This window comes from Actinia tenebrosa, unplaced genomic scaffold (genome assembly GCF_029948245.1).
Source record: "Actinia tenebrosa isolate PJP-AT-01 unplaced genomic scaffold, QUT_ActTen_1.0 PGA_scaffold14__42_contigs__length_11649687, whole genome shotgun sequence".
NCBI classification, from domain to species: domain Eukaryota; kingdom Metazoa; phylum Cnidaria; class Anthozoa; order Actiniaria; family Actiniidae; genus Actinia; species Actinia tenebrosa.
Window position 1 is genome coordinate 3,260,539 of NW_028292574.1, and position 25,816 is coordinate 3,286,354.

Genomic DNA, 25,816 nt, shown 5'->3' on the forward strand with positions numbered 1-25,816 from the left:
TTAGTGTTTCACGGATTTATTGTGGTCACTCTATTGCTCGTTCGTTTCTCGGTAAACACATTATTATCGATATATATATTATTGGATCAAAGCCGGAATCTTCTTGAAAAGGTTTGAAATGGAGGTATCAGGTATTATATCCACAAAAAGATAGAGGGAAAGAAAGAACATCTGAAATCGTTCGAACAAAAAAAATTCATAACCAATTTTGTCTGGCTACTGGTTATGAATGCCAAGGGTGTTTTAAAAAATGGTTTGTAATATTTAAAAAAAAAAAATCATTGCTCGTTCGTTTTTTGGTAAACAGGTTATCATCGATTTATTATTAGATCAAAGAATCTTCTTCAAAAGAGTGGAGAAACTGATTTTGAGAAAATAAACCAAGCTTAGAATACTTTGTGCGTTTATTTCGAAGAGAAACAAGAGTGAAGTAGTTGTGAGAAATGTTATTGACACCATACTTTCCTTTCCTTTTATTCGTGACTATCAAATGTGCATTTTTCATCATATTTAAATATTTATTAAAAGAGAGAAAAAATAATAATTAGATATTATTAACCGAGCGGGAGGTCTGTACGGGATAATCTTGACGGAGGTCTGTACCCGACCGAGGTCAAGATTATCCCGTACAGACCGACCAAGCTCGGTTGATAAGAGTTTTATTATATGACCACTTTTCATTAAAAAGGACAAAATGTTTTCGCCGTAAGATTAATATGCGATCGGACCGGTTAATACCGGAGAATCTAGACCAATCAGATTGCTCGATTTGCTAGTGTCCAGGCTCTAAGATTCACGGTCATATAATAAAAATAATTATCAAATTGAGATGGGAATATGTTAAATATTATATCGATAAAAAGATAGAGAGATATCCGATAAGCCTTATTGCTGTTAGATTAAAGCAAAGATTTTTGGGCCGCTATTAGTAGATATGAATGTGATATAAAAATGATATAAAAGTACCTCTAATTGTTTTCAATGATGACGGTTTTTTAAAGTGCCCCTGGTGCCCCTAGTGCCCCTGTGAGCAGAACATGAGTTAAATGAGCAGGGCAGGAGCAAAAATGAGCAGCGCATGAGTAAAATGAGCAGAACAAGAGGACATCTCTATAACTGTCATCATTGAAAACAATCGATATTAAGAATGAAACCAAGGGGCATTAGAGGAACTGTTATTTCCCGCTGTTTAAACAAAGAACATTTGACAGAGGGGATTAACCTTGTCAACCCAAGAAAGGTGATGCAATCAAAACCTTGTTCTGAAAGTAGTTCACAGCCTCATTAAAATGGAGATTAAACAAGGATTTTAGAAACGAGGCCTCCTCCCATTCGTTCCTAAATTCATTCTTAAGCAATCGGTAACAATCGTGGGGGAGGAGTGGGGTGGTCTAGGGCCTGGCTTCGCCGGCTCCGAAACTTGTGGGGAGGGGTGGTAGCCTGGCTCCGCCGGCTCCTCGCTCCTCATGGCGCAGAACCGCCATTTCATATCTACTGCTATTTTGCTTCTCGTGCGTCAACCTTCGTTATATTGTGTAGTGTGTATTCGTGTCTCTTGTTACAGTGAAGAAAAACGGGTTCTACTTTCGACGTTTATGCGTTAATAAGCTTTATATTTCATAAACAGGCTCTTTACGGGTTGATTAACAAAATACCAAAATTTGGGGAAAATTAAGGGATGCGTATTTGAGATATAACGCCCTGAACGTTGCGAGAGATGATATGTCGGAATGACCTATCGTCTATCGCCTCTGGCGATGACAACGTTTATTGAAACAGGTATATATCATTCAAACCAGGCTAAAAAAAACTCTCTACTGAAGAAAGTGCCAAGATCTATGAAGACACGAAATTCAAACACACCGGCAATTTAAATCTTCTTTTGAAACGTAGTAATAGTAGACCGCAAAGAGAGGTTAATCCCAAATATTTTCTCCTGTAGTGATGTATTGGTTGGCAACATAGACCGCCAACAGCAGGGTTCCCAGTTGTCAGGGAAAAACAAAGCCAGGGAAAAGTCAGGAAACAGCACTAAAGAATGGGTTGATGTTGCGAGGAATTTGAAACTGGATAGAGACGTTCTGTAATTGTATATTTTGATGTAGTCTCCCTCTTAACAGTCAATTCCGACCTACATAGCCGTCTCAGCCGCAAGCCAACACAAGTCCTCCTATCTTTAAGAACACGCCGACCTCACTAAGACTGACATATTTATATCCATACGCACCCTCTGGTGATTTTTTTAATCCCCCGCGCACTAACAACAACACAATTGCAGTTTGGGGACTAGTTTTGTTCGTTTATTAGGACCTTTTCAACCTAACTGAATCTAGCTGAATGATTACATTGCGATATAATGTTTATACTCGTGATGAACGAGAGCGCGCGCACGAAGAAAATTTACATTATAACTGTTCTAGGGATCTTCATAAAGTTCCATTCTGTTTTGTTATTTATTATTTTATCTTGTTCTTCTCTGCTAATTTTAACAGACTCAGTTATTTGTCTTAACATTGCATCACCTTGAAAGGATCTTGTCACATTCATGGTGAAGTCTGTAATAAGCCCTTCGTGTTTCTCTTTACAATAATAATAATAATAATAATAATAATAATAATAATAATAATAAACTTTATTTAACACAGAATCCATAAAGTTAAAACTTATTTACAATGGAGCTGTGTAAAATACACACACACACACACAAAAAATAGATTAAAAATATGTAACTATATAAATATAAGAATAAATAAATATGAATATATATACACCTACCCGCAAGAACGCTGCCACAGGAAACATCAGCAATTCAGCGAGAAAGGAATAAACCACAAGACAGAGAAGATCTCTGAAGCCGAAAATACAATACCTACTTAGTGCTGATGATTCGCCTTTCGAATCCAGTGCCGTCAAATGTTCTCTTCCCCTAGTGTACGCGTTTCTTGCCGTCTCTCCGATATACAGTCAATTCAAAAAACGTTGTCGTCGACCTGCTCAAGCCTACGCGACTGGACCGAAAGGAATATGGGTAAAAATCACTGAAGCAATTAAATATTCGTACTGAATAAATTGTTCCCGCTAGTAATAAGGTAATAATGGCTAGAAACAATCCATAAAATGCATGTCTTTGGGTTTAGGGAAAGAAAAACAAAGTAGTTATGATTCAGTTCACAATTCCGAAAATATGAAGGCATTAAAAAAAAAACGTCTCCTTCAACACTTCACGCTCGCCTACTTAAAGGTTCGTGCTGTAAACCAGGCATAACTAGACAGATAAAATTATGGAGTCAACTCGGTTTCAATGATTGCTACCCAGAGTTCCTTTCGGTCCAGTCGCGTAGGCTTGAGTTGGTCGACGACAACATTTTTTGAATTGACTGTATTTATCGCCACAGGATTTGCAACTGATCTCATACGTTACATCTGTAGCTCTGCAATTTCCTCTACCTCCTGTTTAGCATACGAAGCAGTCTTCCTGTCCACAAGGATCTTTCTTGAGCGGGTTTGACTTTTGTAGCAAACTCTTAACGCGTGTGCTAGCTTTCTCCACTACTTTGATCTTAATGCTACTCTTTCTGACATTATCTTCTAGTCTTCTTTTCGTTAATTTTCTTTTGTTTAAAATTCACCGAATTCATTAAAAAAAAACTATTTCTACCTAACACAGTACATGGTACTGCAATGGAATGTCCTATATCTGTTGTTGTGTGAGTCATCGAAGATAGAACCCTCGCCACCTTCACAAACGCTTCTTGAATTTTTAAGCGATATTTATCTAGAAAAACTAACACACAGAGAAAATGAGCTATTAGCATGCAAAGGCCATATACGATTTTTTTTATTTTCTCTTGCTACCACACAGAGAAAATGAGCTATTAGCATGCGCTCCAAACCAATCAGAACGCGACATTCATAACAGCTATTTCATATGTAGTGTTTAATTGACGAGCAGGAGTGTTTTATCGGGTTTAAGAACACGAGGCGTAGACGAGTGGTTTTAGACCCGATAAAACACGATCTGCAAGTTTATCAAACGGCTTAAAAAACTCATGGTGTATGTTCTCATATTGTACCGAATTCTTTGCGAAATAAACCAAGTTTGATAGAGAAAATCCAAGTTGAAGTTTATGCAAATGAATGCAGATGAATCTAATATCAGATATACACCTTTTGCTGTTCATTAACAGAAAATTTACATTCATTTATGCCAATAGTTGTATCAATAACGTGTAATGTACTTTCATCAACACCACAAGTAACATCATTAGCGCGGATCAACTTTCAATAACGACAATTGAATATGCGTGTACATTCATGGACATCAATAGACTATCAATAGCGCGTTTGTACATTCATGTGCGCGGAATGTATTTTCTTGTGCGCGTAATTAAACTTCAATAACACGAATTGACAAACGGTTGCGTTAATTGACAATCATTTACCCAAAAGTGAAAGTTCATTAGTGCTATTAGCATAGCCATTGACAATCTATAACGCGTTTGGACAATCATGAGCATCAATGTAGCATTATTTAACGTGGTTCGACAAACATTTGCATGATTCGAATAAACAATAAGAGAAATAAAACAATCATTAGCGGAAACTGCCTCCATAATAGCGGCTGCGTAGGAGAATAGCAATTAGAGAGTTTTAGATTGACTTTTTTTTCTCCCCGCAAACGGCAAACGTGACCACGTTTTCATCGTTTTCCTGTATTTTACTTTACTTTTTACAAACCTTCTTACCAAGCGCAAATACTCTTTTGTTTTTCTACTACTTGGACTTTTTTGCGATTCTTTTTCAGTCATTTGAAAGAATATTTTTACTGGTCAACTGACGTTTCACGTTTGCCGTGAACGTAAATCTAAAACTCTCTAATAGCTCACTTAAAGCAGCAACCAAAGCCGACCTCAGCCGTCCAGAGATCCAACAACATACGAACGATCGGGCTGAGGCAAGACGACAAGGGATTGCTCTAGGTCTCTACAGAAAGCAGTTGCTAATGGAAGGGTTCCAGAGAAATGTGGCAACCATCACTATCGCTAAATGTGATCAGTGGTTCAGATATATGCAAACGTATTTGCCACGATGTATAAATGGCGAAGAAATTGAAGGCTAAAATAGTTTTTTAAAAAATCGCTAATGATTGTTTTATTTCTCTTATTGTTCATTCGAATCATGCAAATGTTTGTCGAACCACGCTATAGAATATAACGTTGACCCTCATGATTGTCCAAGCGCGTTATAGATTGTCAATGATTATGCTAATAGCACTAATGAATTTTCACTTTTGGGTAAATCATTGTCCATAAATGCAATTGTCTGTCATTTGGTGTTATTGAAGTTGAATTTCGCGCACAAGAAAATACATTCCGCGCATATGAATGTACAAACGAGCTATTGATTGTCCATTGATGCCTATGAATGTACACGCATATTCAAATATCGTTATCGAAAGCTGATTCGCGCTAATGATGTTACTTGTGGTGTTGATGAAAGTACATTACACGTTATTGATACAACTATTGGCATAAATGAATGTACATTTTCTGTTAATGAACGGCAAAAGGTGTAAAACCTTCGTGGTCATAATTTCTATTTGTGTATCCTTCATGAATTAATAATGAGCTTTTAAATTAAATTTCGAGTAACTTGAGCATAGATATACTTTTTGACCAATTTAGACAACGCCTTCGGATTTCACTTACTTTTATTGCATTTATAATTTGTTCTCATTAATGTTTATTGCTGATAGCGCAAGAAGAAGCTTTTCTGATACATGTAACATAGAATGTTCCAATGTAAAGTTATATACACTTATTTCAATAAAGTTAGTCGCCTGTAAAGCTACACAGCTGAGACCGACAAGGATTATGGGTAGATACATTTTACATGTTTCAACCCGCGCTTGATAACTGTTGATGGACTTGAGATCTTCTACCAGTTACAAGTTAACCTCTTAGCATCCTCAACTGCTGCAGTTTGTGTCGAAAGCTTTACTTGTTGGATATAAAACATTTCCCAATGATTCTCAGCGATCACAGCTTTTTAGATTTTGGTGACTAACTTTATTGAAATAAGTATATTTCAGGACGTATTTAAAAAAAAAATAACTCGAAATTTGTGCAAAGCCATCATGGAACTCTTGGTGATACAACAAAAATGCTTCTGATTGGTTAATAGTAACCGCGGAAGTGCGTGCGCTAGATCACCTGGTATGCTTATTGGCTTAAACACGAATTAGCGATTAAGTTGTGGGCAATTAAGTTTAATAGAGGTACAAAAACAAGTTCTTGACTAATTATCGATTTTGTATTGACAGGTGCATGTAATAAGCCGCAGTGTGGATTATTGAAGCTTGAGCTTGTGGTATTCGATGTAAGTTTCATCAACCGTTGAACACTGTGTCGAGGTAAGTCATCATTATTTTGTGACATCCTTTGGTCTGAATTCCACTTTAAGTCAAAAATACCTTTCTTTTTAGTTGGTTCAGCTTCTTATATTTGTCAGTTAAAATAAAACCCAACTGATTATCGCGTAAGGTTGTACCGTTTAAGGATCGATTCCATACTTGATTGTCCCTTTTTATTCTCTCTTTAAATTCAGTTATAAAGGTTCATTTATACGGGCCATATTTTGGGGCGATTTGCATGGGGTCCTCTTTTTGCGGCGATCATTTTAATTGATTTTGTCTTTTGCTTCTAAAGAGACTGTTGGTGTCCGGAAAAAAACTTTAAAAGATAATCCTTTACCATTCTTGACTATGATCAACATCGCCGCAAACATCGCACCTCAAATGCCTGCAAAAATCGTTCCATGTAAACAGGGCCTTAACTTCAGATCCAACGCAACAGGATTTTTTGTTCCTTATAATTGTCAAATGGGAAAGTTATAATCTGTTTTTTAATTTTTCTGAAATAGATATTCAGCGCGAAGCTGACGTATTTATTAGTTAATAACCGGTTTTGGAGCAAACACTACATTTTCACTGACAAAAAAAAGAAAGAAAGAAAGAAAGAAAGAGAGAGAGAGAGAGAGAGAGAGAAAGAGAAAGAGAAGAGGAAGGAAGGAAGAAGGAAGGACAGTAAGAGGCAGGAAGGAAGAGAGAGAGAGACGAGTAGCGCGAGAACAGATACAGAGATCCCCCCCCCTCCCCCCCTCCCCTCTTGCTACCTCACTCTTAGTCCACACGACTCTCGCCCGCCCTGGGAGGCTGGAAGAATTTTTTTTTTTTTGATAATTTCATTCTATCATTCATTTGTCATCGGAATTGCAATTTTGCAACGCTGTTATATTTCACCACTTTTGTACTAGGTTCTCTACCAAATAACATTATTATATTTACATACACTCTTCTCATAATGGCTGATGAACGCACGGAAACGAGCTCACCCAGTCATCTTGCAAGGGTGAGCCAAGCTGCTCATTCAAAATAAAGGCTGTTAGCGCTAATTCAGATCAAAACAAAGGTCATTTTTTTATACTTTTCTTCTTTAAAGTCATTTCATGTACTTTTATATCTTTTATCGTGAAATAATGACTGGGTGACCTCGTTTTCGTGCACTTGTCAGCCAATATTAGAAGGGTGTATAGATTATTATTTGTCTTTTCAGACAACATGGTGTTTGGCGATGACATCTGTAAACACGTATGGGCACCCTGTGGTTTATCAATCACATCTTCAGTGATCACCAGTCTTCTCACCGTCATCACACTACCTGGCAACCTACTCATTTGCATAACGATATTAAGAGACCCAAATAAGGAACTAAGAGCGACGTTCAATTATTTATTGTTGAATGTTGCCATCTCGGATCTTCTCATTGGTGCAGTGACTGACCCGATTTTTGTGTACTTCCATATAAGGTTAGTATCAATGTCATGTCTTATAAAGTTGTCGTGGGTAACCATACATACAATGAGCATAGTTAATGGGGCGGAATGGTTTGAAAACTCCATAGAATAAAGCTATTGTTTTGCGTTTGATGTTGAACCGTACCATCACGTGATACTGACCCTGCACAATGAACCAAAGCAAGTATGGCTGAAAATGCTCATTTCCTTATTATTTTCATATATGAACATTTTGAAAGTGAAAAGTTTCATTCGATGACCACAAACTATGCAGATAAATATTTCCGCGCAGATACAGTTAAGTTACTAGATGATAAATAAAAAAGCATGAAAAGGGCGATTTCCTTTTCAATAAACAATTTGTATTAATCATATAGGATTAATCAACAAATAATAAGTATTTTAGAACGTTTTTTAGGGTTAAAAACCTCTATATTCCAGAATACTATGAACAAACGGAGCAACGTTTCTTTCTCTGTGCACGGTCAACGTCATATGACAATGAATAAAGACGAACAAAAACATAGAACAATAGGTTTCCCAACCATTCCATTAACTATACAATGAGTGATGAATGACTCAGATAACTCTAATCTTTACTTTTCAAAAACATTTTTGTAAGTTAAAATTAAAAAAATAAATTCAAATTCAAATTCAAAAGTTCGTTGCCGTTGCACTGATAAATGTAACATTCCATAAAGATGCATCATTAAAATAACTATAAATATGTCTTCTCAGAAGAGTTTTTAGTTATCTTTCTATCTCACACATACCTAACTACCCAACCTACCGACTTAGTAGAGTTGTTTTTTGGTTCTCTCCTGTGCTTTGAAGGTTTTTCTCCGGGTTCTCCGGTTTTTCTCCCTCCTCAAAAATCAACTTCTAAATTCTAATTCGATCTTTGGGCTTTCACCTAGTTTGGAGCCTAGCTCTGTTGTGATTGTCCCACGCTGTGATACAACAGCAAAAGCTTTGTAGATTGTTTTTACCAAACTGACTACCTCGGATTGCTTATATTGTTACTGCTCGTGTGTCTTAGGGAAGCCTTGGGTTTTACCGTGATCAAGTGGTACGCATTACCTCACATGTCGTTCTTTATTGGATGCACAGCCTCGCTTCTAATTATCGCCCTGTTAGCCGTGGAACGTTCGATTGCAGTGCACGCCAACTACCACAGAAAACTTCCAAAAAAACGAGCCGTCAACATGTCCATCGCAATCTGGATCTTCTTTTTTACATTCCCTTGCATCTACTTCCAAATTGGGTATTTCAAATTCGCTTTCATCTTTGCAATCTTAATGATCATTGTCACATTCGTTACTATGGTGATAGCATTCATACGTATCCATGGCAACATGAGGAGCACAACAGTTAGAGCCTTAACTGTTCAGCCCATGGGATCTGCTCAGGAAAAGACTTCACAAAAACAACTAAAACGTGCCGAGAGAGAGCGACGAGTGACTAGAATCTTTACAGCTATCCTTATCTTCTACACGACATGCAACCTGCCCGCATTTGTTTTCATCTTTGTCGTCAACTTTTGCTCAACCTGCAGCTGTGTTTTCATCCACTGGTCACGTGACCTCCTTCTCGTGTGCGTATTGGTTAACTGTTCGGGGAACCAGTTTCTTTATGCTTGGAGAATGAAGAGTTTTAGGAGAGCTTTCCGTTCGTTAGTGCATCTACCGCTGACCGACGAAGCATCAGTGATCCAAACACGAGATACGCGTGACAAGCAATGATCAATAACTGCTCTTTCAAACTTTGGCATCAGGCACAATACTCGAAATATAACTAATAATAATAATGATGATAATAATAATAATAATAATAATAATAATAATCACCATCACCACCACCATCACCATCACCATCACCATCACCACCACCATCACCATCACCATCACCACCACCATCACCATCACCATCACCACCATTTCATAATTTTGATTTTCGTTTTCACTTCGCCCTTAAAGAGACTCTGGCAAACTGTCCTACCCAGGTATCCCAGTGTATACTGTTCACTGTACTAATGTGTTGTTTCTTCATTCAAACCAGGTTATGCGCCAATGTCAATAAAAGGGCTGACCAGTAAAGGGGACTTTTACTGTTCTAACAACCCAAGATGTAAAGTAATTACTGGTAATAGCAATATAACTATTTCCAGCGGTGGAAGAATAGACTACACGTGTCCTAGTGGAGGATACGTATTAGCAATACTACAACAAATTGATGGTGACTTTCCTAAGGATCCTGTTCCAATCGATGTCACGTGTTGCTATGACGACAATCCCCGTAAGGGCTGCTACTGGGTTGGTTGGCAAAACTGCTTTGGACGTCCATTCAAGTTCTGGGTACCAGATGGATACTACATGGCTGGTTTTAGAAGGAAGTTGCACTTTGACCCAAAGAACATGTAAGAATTAAACTTTTTATATTAATAATGTTTTATTGATTACGACAATTAATTCTGTTCTTATTTTTTTAGATTCTCAGGAGTTTGGGACTTCTATGTGTGTAAATGAAAAGCTGAAATGTCAGTTCCTCTAGTAAATCACAGTTAATTGGATGCGTTTTCCTTCAGTGATTAAATCCCAAATCTACCCTTCGTTTCCAGAAGCTCTTTTGCTCTAGTGTTTCTTGGTCATAGTAGTGGTTTAACGTACCTTAGCGACAAGTAATAGAGCAGAGAGAGTCCATGTCACACAATATACCTTAAAAAATGCATGCTAAAATGCTCAACACTGAGCGAACGACCTCAATGGTAAGCGTAAATGTAAATCTTCAAGAAAGTTTTCCTGAATCGTAAACAACAATGATAATAAAAAAGATATTCCAGGAATGTAATTGTTTATTTTTTAAAATTCAATTATCATTATGGAAAGGGTGAACTAAAAGGGGTCAAAATTATTTTTGCTTAAAAATGCTGAAAAATCTTCTTTTTTGTAAGATCCACATATTATTCTTTATTTTGAAAAAGGTGTGAGAATATATGACGAGCCAATCAAATCAAAGCAGTTTCCATAGGAACCAATTCAATAAGTAACCAATAAGAAATGTTTCGCGCGCATGCGCCATAGAAATGAATACGTTCTCTTTTGTGGATTATCTATCAGCAAAAGTAAATAAAGTGTGCCAACTTTAAGCTACTTAAATGTTTAAGAATAACTTTTTTCAAACATTTATGATTTTGAATAAAGGATCCAACTAGAATCAGCAAACTTGCTCAAAATTATCTCAAAATGTCAAATATTGCATTTGTCTGTGTTGGTCTGTTGCGTTTCTACGACTTCAATAACAAAGGAATATTTATAATTGTTAACATCAACGGATCACGAATTTTGTATGTGACTGACATTCTGTGAACAGGGTCTCGGATGGGGGGGGGGGGGGGGGGTGGGGTGGGGTTAAGGCAGTAAATGAAAAGACATTCCCCCCATTCCTATGACGGTTAGCCGGTGTGATGGCCGTTTAAACACTGATTTCAGTATGAATATCGCTCCGTCCCAACAGCTGAGGGATCTGTAAGAATATCCCGGCTATAGTAAAAATAACAGTAACGATGTAAATAACCATGAATAGCCTGTTGAAGACCTTCGAAACAAGCTTCTTCTTGTTTTTGATGATTTTCTTGTTCCTTTTTGACCTGGTCTACCATCATGTTCAAACCATTAACTAATCTTTGGTAATGTTTTATCCATGTCATCCCTTGCTTCCATATCTTCATCACTATTATTGGCTGTTCGATCTGTCCATATAAAGTAATTTTTATGTCGTATAGCAAAGAGGAAGTACGTTGAGCGACAGTTATCCTTCTTTGTATACTCACTGTCTGTCTGATATTCTGCTCTGAAATCTGATCGTGGACACTAGATGATTCTCTGAAGGACGATTGCGGGCAAATCCGAATTAAACATCAATTTTTTGAAACTTTGCCATTTCATTCCAATTGCACAAAATAGGCCACAAAAAATAGAGGTCATCGTTCAATCCTTAGAGTAAAATAAAGCATAATTTCTTCGTGAAGGAACTTTTCCAAAATTATGAATAACATTTCCAGGAAAACTAGAAGATAATGATTGCCTCGTGACAAACTTTTGAAAACTTTTGAAAACAAGTTATTTAATTTGGTAGTTTTGTAGCATTAAAGTTTTTGCGAAAATACTGATTGACGGTAATGTGAACATGTCCAAAACTGTTGGTTTTTATATACTGTTGATTGCCAAAAGGTTCAAGTACAAGGTCAGGCAGAATCTAATTCTAATAGATCATCGAGTATCAGTATTGATAAATCAATTCTCACCATAATCGATGGATATGCTACACTCGGCCAATGAGATTGTCTCATATCTAGGCTCTTCTTCATCTCGAATCAGATTTAGCTCTTTAACTCAGTCGAAGGGATCATCTGGTATTGTATGCTATTGCTAAGGTAAGTAAGTATGCATTAGTTATTTAAAGCCACGCTAATAAAAAGTAGAAAATAAAGCGATAGATTATTAGTTGGTGGGGATGAGAAAGGGGAAGCAAATGGAAGAGAGACTAACATGAAAGCATAGTATAGAGTGGTTCGCAGCAGACATTTTGTATAGGACGGTAACGATGAAATATCTCTGCATGACAAAAGATTGTATTGCCCAAAGGAGAACATTTCTATTAAGTCTAAAAGCTTTTATAGTTAGCTCAAATACTGGTGATAAAATAAAATAAATTGGTTTTTATTGGTGTTTTAGGCTCTGCTATCTTCTGTGATGAATCAACTGAAAAAAGCTGTACTCTTTTTATTACTTGGTGTGTTTGTAGACGAGTCACTCGGCGTCCTATGGACCGAGGAAACGTCATTTTTTTACGTCATTTTTGGCAAAAACAGTCGTCTTTGTATAAGATCTGATGATAGTAGTAGACCAAGAGCCTCGTGTAAGTATTTATAATATTTTATTATTACTAAGATCTCGTCGTTTGTAAAGACTTAATTAGGTATTTTTAATTTAGAAGGGATAACTAGCTAAAAAATAGTGTGAGCTGCGTCGGTTTTTTAAATGAAACAGTAATGATAAAAAGGTAAATTATACACCATGAAAAGATGAAAAAAAACCAAACTTACTGACGTTTCGGACGCTAGTCCTTCGTCGGAGTAAAAGCATTTTTAGTATCATTTCATCATCATCATCATCATCATCGTCATCATCATAACCATCACCATCATTATCACCACTACCACTACCATCACCATCATTATCACCATCATCACCATCATCATCCCAATCATCATCATCATCATCATCCCCATCATCATCATCATCACCACCATCACCATCATCATCACGATCGTCATCATCATCATCATCACCATCATCATCATCATCACCACCATCACCATCATCATCACGATCGTCATCATCACTATCATCATCACCACCATCACCATCATCATCACTATCATCATCAATATCATCATCATCATCACCACCATCATCACCATCACCATCACCACCACCATCACCACCACTAGATGCATCCTAGCAAATTTTTTGAACCTGACCCTGGACAAGTTCAGTTACTGATTAAAAGTAGAAAATAGCCAGTTTTCAAAAACTTTTTTCGTGGTTATTTGGTATTTGACCGAAAGTTTTGGCAGCAAGATTTTGGAGGCTCACCATCTATTTTTGAGCTAGTAATCCAACTGCAATGTTCAAATAGGTAAACTTTTGCCGCAAAAATCGAAAAAAATACTTTTTTTAGATTTTTCTCCAAAAATCTTGGAGATCCCTGAAGTGCTCCTTATGCTGGTTCAACCTAGGATCTCCACCTTGTTTTGGTGTCACGTTAAATTTACGAGGCTTGCAAGTCTAGTGTAAGTTCTATAACTACTTGAAACCCTAGGTTTCAAAGTTATGTCAATTTTTGAAACTTGAAAAAAAGTTGCCTAAAACATGACGCAAAATTATGAAACTTGCTAGACATGGTTTTTGAAGGTTAAGAAGAAGCTTTGCAAAAGAATTTGCATGAATTTCGTAATTTTACGCAAAATACAGCTGATGGTAAACTTTTTGAACTTGTTCAAAATTGTTCTTTGTCTCTTTTCGACCATAAAATATATCAAATAAACGACAATAATTATGGAACAGATAAAAAGAAGCGTCCTCTAACAGCCTATGAGATTTTTTATGCAAAACAAACGCATTTTGATTTATTATTTAACATTTTAGGGGAAAAAGTGGTAGCATATAAATCTTCAAAAATTCGTTTAGAATGTTCCATACCTCGTAATACAGCTCAAAAGTGAACAAATAGTCGGGACAAAGCATGGGAAGTGACTAATTTTGGGATAATATTGAAAAAAATTCGAACTTATCCTCAGATGGAAATTCATGAAAAAATCAATAAAAATACCATGCAATTGAATTATAGCTGGGATAATGTATTGAGTAAACATCTAAAAAGTATGCCTATACTTTTTGAAGTTCCTGATAGATATTCTGGGCATTTTAAACAAATTTACGAAACCCCCGTTTTGAAGGGGGGAGGGGAGGGTTAGGGTTAGAGGTACTTGAGATACCGATTGTATCGAGATTTTCAATTCTCAGATATTATTTTTTAGGATTCAAGAATTTTTTACTAGGAGCTATCTTTATGCTCTATTCTGATATCCTGATAAAGGATCATCTAGCTTATCGGCCAAAACTATCTTCTAAGATGTACATGCTCTTGAAGAGGTAAAACAACGCCAGCCCTGTGGTTTTTAGCAGTAAAGGAGAGAAGTTTGATTCCTCTGCAGTAGGGCGAAGACCTGTCGAGTTTGTAAAGAAATAAGAATCCAAAGAAGATTTACCCTCACATGTATTTGAAAAACATCTTCACCAGTAGTGGCAGGAGAAGATCCCAAGACACAAGAAGTGCATGCACAGCTATTGGAACACAATCCGTTAAATGAGATACCTTTTTGCCATTGACTGCACAAAGAAAATATGTATTTGATTTTTTCCTAAATTTCCATCTCAGAGTAAGTTCGTCTTATTTCAACATTAACCCAACATTAGTCACTTCTCATGCATTTCTCTCGACTATTTGTTCATTTTTAAACTGCATAGCAAGGTAAAAGCAAGTGTAGAGAACCATTTAAGGCTAGGAATCATATCTGCTCTTGGACATGTAAACACCCAAAACTGCTATGTAAAACGCAAAATGAAATTAAAGGAGCAACTGAGTCACACAACAACAAGGAAAAGTCCATCAAAGTAAAACCTAAGGAGCAGCCTGTATCACTAGCTGCAGAAGTGGAACAGATACCTATGTGGAACAGATACCTATAATATTTGTCCTAGACTCACCTATATCAGTACGAAAAACGAGTCAAATGATGCAAACTACAAAATTCAGCGACACACAGAGCAGGCGAAGAAAGCAAAGCCTTAAGTTGCTTGAGACGTATTTCTTTTAAATTTCCCCAAAGTATCAAGAAAATACAAAACAGCAACAAGAAGTCAAAGATTTTGGGAATGCTTACTGTTGAAAAAATAAGGAGCAGAGTATGTAGCATATATTATAAAAAAAGCTAGCCAGAATTACTGTACCACGAAGAACTCAGTATTGATCCGCAGAGCCTGGTTCATATCAGAACTGGTTTCCAAAATCAGCAATTGAAACAAGGTCATCAATTTCGGAACGACGTTCACAGATGAAATGGAGTGCAGAAGACAGTGAAGTTATAACAAATGCATCTGGAGAGGACATGAAATTCAGAAAATTACAGCCAAGAAAATCTAGAATCCTAGAAGGTTTTGAAAACCAATTTGGATACTAAGAGTTAAAAGAAATCTACACCAGGGAAGATGACAGTGCATGGCGACAATGGTGCTTAGAGAAAGTCCGCACAGAATGGAAAACAGTTAATGAAAAGCTGACAAGCTGGAAACCATGACTAAGTGAGAAATGACAAAACCAAATTTGATCAAAAGTAGTATATCTACTGTAAGCCGGAAAACTAAGACTTCAATTTAGCATGGTGGCGTAAAAAAGTTATAAATACGTTAATTAGACTAAAAAAAGTACATAAGAGGAAAGAAATTCAATGGGGAAATACTATTTTGTGAAGGCAAAGCTCACCATCTATAATTTCTTAAGATATGAGGAAAAAATAAAACAGTAAAAATTTTGAACATGTTCAAAAAGAGCACTATGTTCAAATAAATTACTTAGGAATAGGTAAACTTTTTGAACATGTTCAAAAAGTTTACTATGTCTAAGTAAGAATTTTGAACATGTTCAAAAAACTTACCTACGAACTAGGTAAACTTTTTGAACTTAGGTAAGAATGCATATGGCCACCACCATCACCATCACCATCACCATCACCACCACCATCACCATCACCACCACCACCACCATCACCATCACCATCACTTTACTAATGTCTTGATTCTTCATTCCTTTCAGGTTTAAATGATAAGCATGAGACGTTAAAAGGACTGAGTAGTAGAGGGAACTATTACTGTTCTAGTAACCCAAGATGTTTGCATTCTTTTTCTACTGGCAATATAAATAAAAACTCCATAGACGGCAGAATCGACTTCGTGTGTCCTCGTGAAGGATACATAAGTGGTATAGATGAAGGTTATTTTTTCAAGGATCCTGCTTCAGTTGAGGTCCGGTGTTGCCATGACAACCATCCCCGTAAAGGCTGCTTCTGGGTTGGCTGGCAAAACTGCTTTGGACGTCCATTCAAGTTCTGGGTACCAGATGGATACTACATGGCTGGTTTTAGAAGGAAGTTGCACTTTGACCCAAAGAACATGTAAGAATTAAACTTTTTATATTAATAATGTTTTATTAATTACGACAATTAATTCTGTTCTTATTTTTTTAGATTCTCGGGAGTTTGGGACTTCTATGTGTGTAAATGAAAAGCAGAAATGTCAGTTCCTCTAGTGAATCACAGTTAATTGAATGCCTTTTTCTTTCATGGTTACATCCCAAATCTACGCTTCGTTTTCAGAAGCTCTCCTGCTCTAGTGTTTCTTGGTCAGTCATAGTTGGTTTAACTGACGTTTAGCGACAACTAATAGAGCAGCGAGAGCCCATGTAACAGACGATATACCTTAAATAATGCATGGAATTAAACAGTATTTCGGTCTAAGATGCTCAACACCGAGCGAATGACCGAAATGATAAATGTAATTGTAATAATAATAATAATAATAAAGTTATATTCCACTAATGTAGAGAGTTTATTATTACATATTAACTTGACAAAAAGGGTGCCATAAATGGGTCGAAATCTTTTTGCTCAAAAATGCTGAAAAATGTCCCATTTTGAAAGCTCCATACATATTATTCTGTATTTTGAAAAAGTAACCAAAATTGCATATGACCTGAAAACGTTTCGGACCATAGCGTGAACATGGGTACCGTAGCATGAACCAGCGTGTGGTAAAATATGATGACGTCATGAATCACGTGACCCATGGAGCCTTAGGCAACGGACAGAGGCTGCCGGATAGCTTTTTAAAATGGGACATGATATTCCCGGTCCCAATGTGAACAGGCGTGAAACAGAGCATGAGTCAGCATTTTATCGACAGCGGATATTTCCAACTCGCTCTCTTTACTCAAACTACTTAAACTTCCGGTTACAAATCACTCCAAAAACAAGCGCTCTATGTGTGAACAGATGGGCTATCTGGTATACTTTTTGAGCCGAAACGATTGATGCTGTCAGTTATAGTGTGCACATAGCCTTATTCGTAGTTAATTCCAAAATGTTGTGTTTTCTTGTTTTCATACCATTAGTATTAAAGCTATGTCACTATAATTTATGTTATTCATGAGCCAACAGGTCCTTTGCAGGCCCTTTGCGTGTCTAGCTGTACTGGAGAGCAAACTGAATATTTTGTCTTACTTTAAATTTTTCGCAGACTCGCTCGTTCACAATATCATGTGGAGCGCTAGCATACTAAGTTATCTAACCTTGCTATCTAACTATTCAACAGTTTCATGACTATTTTAATAATATTTTTAAGTGCAGTTTAAAAACTGCACTTTAATTTTCATCATAATAATACAACAAAGATAACGGCTGGAAGAAGTTCTTTTACCATGATTCATTCTTCATGGTTGTGTGTTGCTAGGATGCAATAGAAAGCGTATCAGCTGTTGTGTTTCTTTATGTTGTAGTTTCGCTTCCGGAAGCTTCACTTCCGGTTGCCATTTGATCATCATATCGCGCATGCGTATGTTATCGTGCTCCTTCGTGCTGGTCCGCCATCTTGGTTTGGCTTTTTGAGTTATTGTACGACTTCAGTGCATTAAATTACTTTTACGACCGAAACCACGACACTTTATATTCAGGTACTTTTGAAATTCATGTATTTATATCCGTAAGACTCAGTTTATTCCAGCATTCTTTCGACGAGTCTTTTTATACCCCACAAAATGTGACCCGAAAATAGCTTAATTTTGTAGAGCGACTGAGCGCAAGGATTGTGTTTGACTCTTGGCTTATGGCCCATCAAGAAGAAAGTCAATATTGTAATATTTTCAATACTTCATATCTTATTATTTATGTACAGGGGTGGAAGCAGGGGTGGTGAAAGGGATAACTAGTCACCACCCCCTCCCCTCACCGTTTTGCTCATATTTCTCAGTATTATGCACTTGTCATCGGCTTCCACGAGGCGGGGGGGGGACCCCGGGCAAATGTGGGGACTTTGCTTTGAGACTAGAAGAATGTATTTCCCCAGATATGGGGCAAGGTTCTTAGAAAATACCCCTATATTTCACCAGTCCCTGGGGCAACATTGTTATGGAGTTGAAATAACAGATCACAAAAAGGAACACAAAACAGTAGAGTGCACACACTAAATCCATAAAGCAAACTGGTGACAAGATCTTAGTAACATGTATAGCAAATAGAGCATTTGATAATATCTTAACTTTCTAAAAACTATTACTGAATATACTAATTCAGCGTCTGTCTCAAGCTTGCACTTGCTGCTACAGTTACAGTAACTTGACCTTCGTTCAATGTCCGCCATAATGGCATTTTGTGCATGTTTTCAGTTCACAAGCAGCGCAGGTTAAGACAGCGACCCCAATGCCAGTAAATTGAAGTCAAAATAAATTCAAACAAAAAACGATGTTTATACCTCGGTTTGCTTTTTTGGACCTTTAGAGTCCAATACTTTATTGAAAACAGCTCTTTACAAAAAACTCTAATGCTTCCAGGGGGTTTCAGAACATTTTATCTATCTACCACTTTTCCCCCAGGTACTCTGGCAAGGATTTAAGGCTAAGTCCCCACTTTCCCCCACATTTCCCTGAGTCTACCCTGGGGTCCGTCCCCTCGTGGAAGCCGATGACAAGTGCATTATCCTTAGTAAGCCACCCCCTTTTCCTGGTATTCCTGGTAAAACCTTCATAACCCCCCTTCTATAATTCCTGAATCTGCCACTGATGTATACATAATTTACATATAATTTTTTATTTATTTCAATTTTTAATTATTTAAAAAATATTTTAATTCTTCCATCGGTGGTTCTAATGTGTGCTTGTTTAATCATTTAATTTGTTTGATTTTAGTTGAATGTTGGATAACAAGTAAAGCTGAAGATAAATATGTTCAAGATTATTACTTTTGTAAGGTTTTGCTTTGCGTCAGCCTACAAGTTGCGAGAGGAACTTGGACTGTCAACTGAACAGCTGATTTGTCTGTATAAAGAATGCATAGAGATGGCTAAACACTGTAATGATATAAGTACCATGATGAATTCATGCGTGCAGTTCGTATTGCATAGCTACTTCTTAGGTAGACATGCTGATTCACTGAGGTGTCTGAAGGAAATATTACCGTTAGATGTAGCAACACCAAGTGTTGAGTTAATATTTCGTAAACATTTGTGCTTTACATATAAGGGGCTCAACGAGTTTGAAAACGTTGTCTTGCACACCAAGAAATGGATCGAAATTGCTCAAAGTATAGGCGATAAAGAAAGCGAAATATATGGACATCGTGAAATGGGATATGCATTTTTGTCCTTACCTCGTTATGATGATGCTGTTGACTGTGGCAAAAAATGGCTTAAAATTGCCCAGGAAATTGATAGTGCTGAAGACATGATGATGGCATATAACCTTATAATGGTTGCATATAAATACATGGAGAAATATGATGACACTATTCATTATGCGCACAAGCTCCTTGATTGCGCCTTGAAAAACAACAATCAGAAGGGTGTGATGAATGCGTACTTAGAGCTAGGAAGAGCACATCTTGCCTTGAAACACTATCAAGATGCCACTGACTTTGGACAGAAATGCATTAAAACAGCAAGGGAGATAGAAGACATCTCTCAAGATACTGACGACAAAAAAACTCAGATGTACGGACATGTTATTCTCGCTCAAGCATATATGGAATTTTTGCAGTTGAATGAAGTGTCTCAGAGTATAGGTGCGGGCATGGCGATAGCTACAGAGCTTTGGAGACAAAAAAGCAGAAGAACAGTTCAAAGAATATAGGTCTTTTCTTTATGGATTTGTTGGTTTGCTTGGCAAGTGTGATGCACCCTCAGTAAAGGAATTATTAGAGGTACCAACATCTTGACCAGGATCTTGAGCAAGCAGTGAAGACAGGTGTTAAAGCAAAGAAACATAGCGCCTCCATCAGGCTTTACAATTTTTATCTTTCCAAAAAAGATTATGAAAAATCAATCAAGTGCCTTGAGCAGTTAAAAGAAATGGATATTGATTGTTCTGTGAACTTGTTCTGTATCACAGAAATCGGAAAGTTGTATCAATTGATGGGTCAGAATGACATGGCTTTACGGTGTTTCATAGAAGGGACACCTGCTGCTGAGTCTTGCTCTGAAAATGTTGGGCTGCTATCCAAATTTTATTATGGCATTGGTCAATTATTGTTTTTGTTAAACAGAGAACTGAACTTGGCAGAAACTTATCTAAAAGAAGCTATACGATGCTTTGAAGCGATCTTTACCACACTTGGTAGTCTTGATGAATTCAAAATTTCAATTTTTGACGAGTATATTCATAGTTATAAGGTGTTGGCAATACTGTTAATCAATGGCAAACAGATCAAGAAAACTGTTTTAGTGTTGGATCGTTGTCGTGCAAGAGCATTGAAAGATCTTATGATTTCAAACTTCAAGATGGAACAAGAGGAAAGCAATGATGAACACCTAGAGTACAGCGATGTTTTGTCTCTGGTCTCAATAAATGACTTCAGCATTGCCTTTTATTCACTTTATTTTAATGCTTTTCTGAAGTTTGTTATTGGAGGGGAGACAAATTTGCATTTTTCAATATGTCTCAATTCTTCGCTACAGACATACGTTGATACGTTGTTTGACGAAATGGGTAATCGTGAGGTAGATGACTGTGAGAACAGGTCTTTGGACAAAGAAGAAGATATTCAAAAAAGACAAAGAAGAAGCCAAGAAGAATACGAGGAACTTAATCAAGCAACGGCATTACTGCTGAACCTCGATTCGAACACAGGAGAATCTAATGAGAATAGTGCTGAAACCAAAGGATCTACTCTAGAAGATCTATTTGATATCTTAGAATGTGATAGAATAATATCGTCGAAGCAAGACGAGGTTGTTATTATTCCAGAAGGTCCCCTATACCAAGTGCCTTTTCCCGCTTTACAAGATCGTCGCACGGGCAAGTATTTATCAGAGACAAAGCGCATTAGACTTGCTCCTTCATTAGCGACTTTAAAGCACTTTGAAGACTTCCCAACAGACCAAACCAGCGATGCTAAGCATTTGATTATTGGTAACCCTTTGGTTGGGAAGGTAATGATGGACGGAGAAGAACAGGATATCCAAGGTTTGCTGGGGGCACAAGCAGAAGCAATCGTAATAGCTTATAAACTTGGTGTTAAGCCACTAATAGGCGAAGCAGCCACAAAGCAGGCTGTTCTAGAGAAACTACAACAAAGAGTATCTGTGGTTCACATTGCTGCACATGGTGTCCTATCAAAAGCTACCATCGTACTTGCGCCCTCTCCTGAGGTAAGAGCAACAAAGACCCCAGATGAAGAAGATTACATGCTGACCATGGCTGATGTACAGCAGGCCAAAGTACGTGCACAGTTAGTTGTGTTAAGCTGCTGTCACAGTGGACGGGGTGAAATCAGAGCTGAAGGAGTAGTTGGCATGTGTCGAGCCTTTCTAGCGTCAGGTGCTCGTGCAGTGGTAGCGTCTCTGTGGGCCATCGATGACGATGCAACACTCGACTTTATGACATCGTTTTATGGCAATCTGAAAAATGGGAAAAGTGCCAGTACGAGTCTACAGCTGACAATGAACGAGATGAGAAACACGTATAAGGATCCAAAATACTGGGCGCCATTTTTTATCATGGGTGATGATATAACGCTCAAGATCATTTAAAGCATGTTTGTTAAATGATAGAGGGGACATGTTATAGGCGTATTACGGCATTGGATAAACTGAAGAAGATAAAATACACTATAACCAACTACCACTACCATCACCATCAATCACCATGACTATGACTATAACCTATGACTCACATTTGTAAATACCACTATTATCATGACCATCACTCACCATGACTATGACTATAACCTATGACTACATTTGTAAATACCACTATTATCATGACCATCACTCACCATGACTATGACTATAACCTATGACTACATTTGTAACTACCACTGTTATCATGACCATCACTCACCATGACTATGACTATAACCTATGACTACATTTGTAAATACCACTATTATCATGACCATCACTCACCATGACTATGACTATAACCTATGACTACATTTGTAACTACCACTATTATCATGACCATCACTCACTATGACTATGACTATAACCTATGACTACATTTGTAACTTCAGCTACAAATATAAAAACAGTTAAAATTAGGCTGAGAATACTAACATTTTATTGGCTGCACAATGTATTGGAATTCCTTTTTGTAGTACGTCAAGTGTTACGAACCCAAAAAATGAAGTCACAACTATTAGAGTTAAAGTCAAAACTATATATCTTAACTATATCTATATCTTAATAATACCTTATAATCTTTATCTATATCTTTTATTTACTCAGTATTAACGTAAATATTAGAGTTGAAGTCAAAAGTACATATCTTAACGATATCTATATCTTAATAATACCTTATAATCTTTATCTATATCTTTTATTTACTCAGTATTAACGTAAATATTAGAGTTAAAGTCAAAACTATATATCTTAACTAGATGACGACTAGTATTAGAACTAGTTTAGACTGCGTCGGTGATATTAAAGTTAAAACAAAGGTGTCGTGGTAGATAATCTTTTCACCGTAGTAAGAACAAGAGTAACTAGTCTTGTTCTTACTACGGTGAAAAGATTATCTACCACGACACCTTTATATATCTTAACGATATCTGTATCTTAATAATACCTTATAATCTTTATCTATATCTTTTATTTACTCAGTATTAACGTAACTATTAGAGTTGAAGTCAAAACTATATATCTTAACTATATCTGTATCTTAACAATACCTTATAATCTTTATCTATATCTTTTATTTACTCAGTATTAACGTATCTTTTGTAGAATACCGTGGGCAATTCCCACGTGTTTAGAATATATAAAGGGTAGATCTGATACATGTAAAGTAGATGAAGAGCTACCTGGTACCTCTCTCTTGGGGGAATGATTACACAAGTCAAGTTTGGATTAGCACGCAAGCCGTGAGAATATGAATTATAACAAGAAATGATAAAGAAAAACACGGATGCTTAGCAGATGATAGATCATAGACAATTAATATAACCCCTTTGTTTTAATGCGTTGTCTGTTAGAAGGCAATAAGTAAGTGTTAATTGTTATATACCAACTGTCAAAGTCCATTTCTCTCTTACTATGATTGGTCGAGAGAGTATGCCGTGAACGTGAACAAGCTTCGATGTTTCCCCGGCAACGGCTCTCAGCGGGCAACACTATATGTTATTGACCAGTAATAAGATAACCAAAAGTGATTTTCACGGAAATGTAATTTTTTCTAAGTTTTTTCTACATCAAAACATCAAGTAATGATTATTTTTTCTTTGACTCTTGGTATATAACAAAACACTAATAATTGGTTGTTTTTTTTCCTTTCTATTTTATGATTATGAAAATGTAGAATTAGAACAAATGAATAAATAGTTGGATATTTTCAACGACAATAGTTTATTATCGTAAATGATTACAGATGAAGTATATATAGATTTCGATTCTTTTGCTTTGTGCATGTGACACTACTTGAAAACTTGATCTTGCGTCATGACGCGACAACATCAAATATCCCAATGTTCTCTGTCAGAATTACCAATGAATTTTCTTATCTTTTTACCATCCTTTGTCATTATATTATTTACTGGGGTGGCTGTTTATTTTGCGCAATAGTACCCATGAGTCTTAAAGTCACCACCCACTAGTCCTTTGCGGGCATATGATATCGAGACGATTAGAGTGGATTTTCTGACAATAGATCTTGCATTCAAGATAGCAAAATTAATGGAAAGCTGAGTTTTCGATGGGGCACTAAGAAGCGCAACAGGTATCAGATTGTTGACATTTCTAGAATAGGTTCCCAAGATCCACGATGCGTAGAAAGAATGTTTGGAATATATTAAGATTCATAACTTCTTGATTCGTAACTCCATTAAAGACATTTATGATTTCGCTGTACTCCCTTGAGACATTTGGACACTTCACTGCAGGGCATTCCGGCCAAAACTTCAAGTCTGTGGAATCCAAAACGGGTCCTCGATTTGGATGTATATCACCAGAGGCGAGTATCGCCGAAGAGGTAATATTAAACGTTGCAGTAGAATTGTGAGGATAAAGTATGCGATCTTTCGTTCAGCCATTTGCATTTTAATGTCGTAGATATAATCCGTGAATTTTTGCTGCAATTATCGGGAACTTCGATGAAATATTGGTTTTCCTCATTCAAATTAGACTTTAGATCCAACCTGGAAATATACTTTTCAAGAATCACGGCCGCAGGTAACAGTAAAATAAGAAAACTTACAGAGACCAAAACAACACCTCTATCAATGGTTCATTAAGCATCAAACTTAGTAAAAAACTTCATCAAAGTTTACTTACTTAGAGTAATTAAAGAATAGTATTGAGAGAAGTCATGTAGGCAGTGTACTAGAATTACGGTGAAATTTGTAGGTATTTTAATTGTACGAGTTACACATGGCTATTACGATATTAATATTTTGATTGTGGAGTATGATCATTTACTCTTAATTCATTGCATTCTTATATCATATGATAGAATACACTATTCTTGATAGTCACTTCAATGACAATTAATGTGAAAAATTGGGCTCTGTACAACGATTCTAGCCAAAATTATTATAATTCTTTAAAACAAGGTACTACACAAGAAGCTTTTACTTCATTTGTCAGGGTCACATTTGAGAAGGATTTATTTCAAAAATACACAAAAAGTATGACATTATGGATGAAAATGTTCAAGTAAATTTGAAAACTGTTGAAACAGTTTAAAAACCTCCAGAAGCATTTCATATGTCTTTACCACATAAAAGTCTCAAAAAAATAACTTATAATAATAACTTTTTTTAAATATTTAAAACTATGCATATTTTATATGCTTATGCTCACATGCGTGCAAAATAAAATAATAATAATATTTAAGATACGCTTATTCATTGCTGCTCTAAGCGCACGAAAGAGTAATACTAGAATAGACAAAGAACTAATAGCAGAGATACATTTACAAATTATACGCTTATTTGAATAGATAAGTTTCTAGGGCTGTCTTGAAGGATGTTAGCGATGATTGTGATGTAATGGAAGGAGGAACAGAGTTCCACAGTTCAGGGCCACATACGGAAAACGAACGATAACCATAAGGTTTTAGAAGAAATTTGTTGATGATTTGATTG

The 25,816-nt window shown here is 36.6% G+C and overlaps 4 protein-coding genes across 4 annotated transcripts; all 4 read left to right on the plus strand.

Annotated features, from left to right (window-relative positions):
• Positions 1 to 7,618: 7,618 nt before the first annotated feature.
• Positions 7,619 to 9,596, plus strand: LOC116306134 (uncharacterized). The gene is made up of 2 exons (XM_089029916.1): positions 7,619 to 7,866; positions 8,894 to 9,596. The coding sequence occupies exons 1-2, from the start codon at positions 7,619 to 7,621 to the stop codon at positions 9,594 to 9,596; spliced, it is 951 nt and encodes a 316-aa protein (XP_088886042.1).
• Positions 9,597 to 9,886: 290 nt separating this feature from the next.
• Positions 9,887 to 10,686, plus strand: LOC148911226 (uncharacterized). The gene is made up of 2 exons (XM_089029438.1): positions 9,887 to 10,270; positions 10,343 to 10,686. Exons 1-2 carry the CDS (start codon positions 9,924 to 9,926, stop codon positions 10,377 to 10,379), a joined length of 384 nt encoding a protein of 127 aa, XP_088885564.1. The 5' UTR covers positions 9,887 to 9,923; the 3' UTR covers positions 10,380 to 10,686.
• Positions 10,687 to 12,193: 1,507 nt separating this feature from the next.
• Positions 12,194 to 17,062, plus strand: LOC116305369 (uncharacterized). The gene is made up of 4 exons (XM_089029437.1): positions 12,194 to 12,286; positions 12,588 to 12,771; positions 16,291 to 16,648; positions 16,721 to 17,062. The coding sequence occupies exons 2-4, from the start codon at positions 12,606 to 12,608 to the stop codon at positions 16,755 to 16,757; spliced, it is 561 nt and encodes a 186-aa protein (XP_088885563.1). The 5' UTR covers positions 12,194 to 12,286; positions 12,588 to 12,605; the 3' UTR covers positions 16,758 to 17,062.
• A 1,064-nt stretch (positions 17,063 to 18,126) lies between these two features.
• LOC116305364 (tetratricopeptide repeat protein 28-like) lies at positions 18,127 to 22,688 on the plus strand. Its single transcript, XM_089029435.1, has 2 exons — positions 18,127 to 18,201; positions 19,432 to 22,688. Exon 2 carries the CDS (start codon positions 20,589 to 20,591, stop codon positions 22,266 to 22,268), a length of 1,680 nt encoding a protein of 559 aa, XP_088885561.1. The 5' UTR covers positions 18,127 to 18,201; positions 19,432 to 20,588; the 3' UTR covers positions 22,269 to 22,688.
• The last annotated feature ends 3,128 nt before the right edge of the window (positions 22,689 to 25,816 follow it).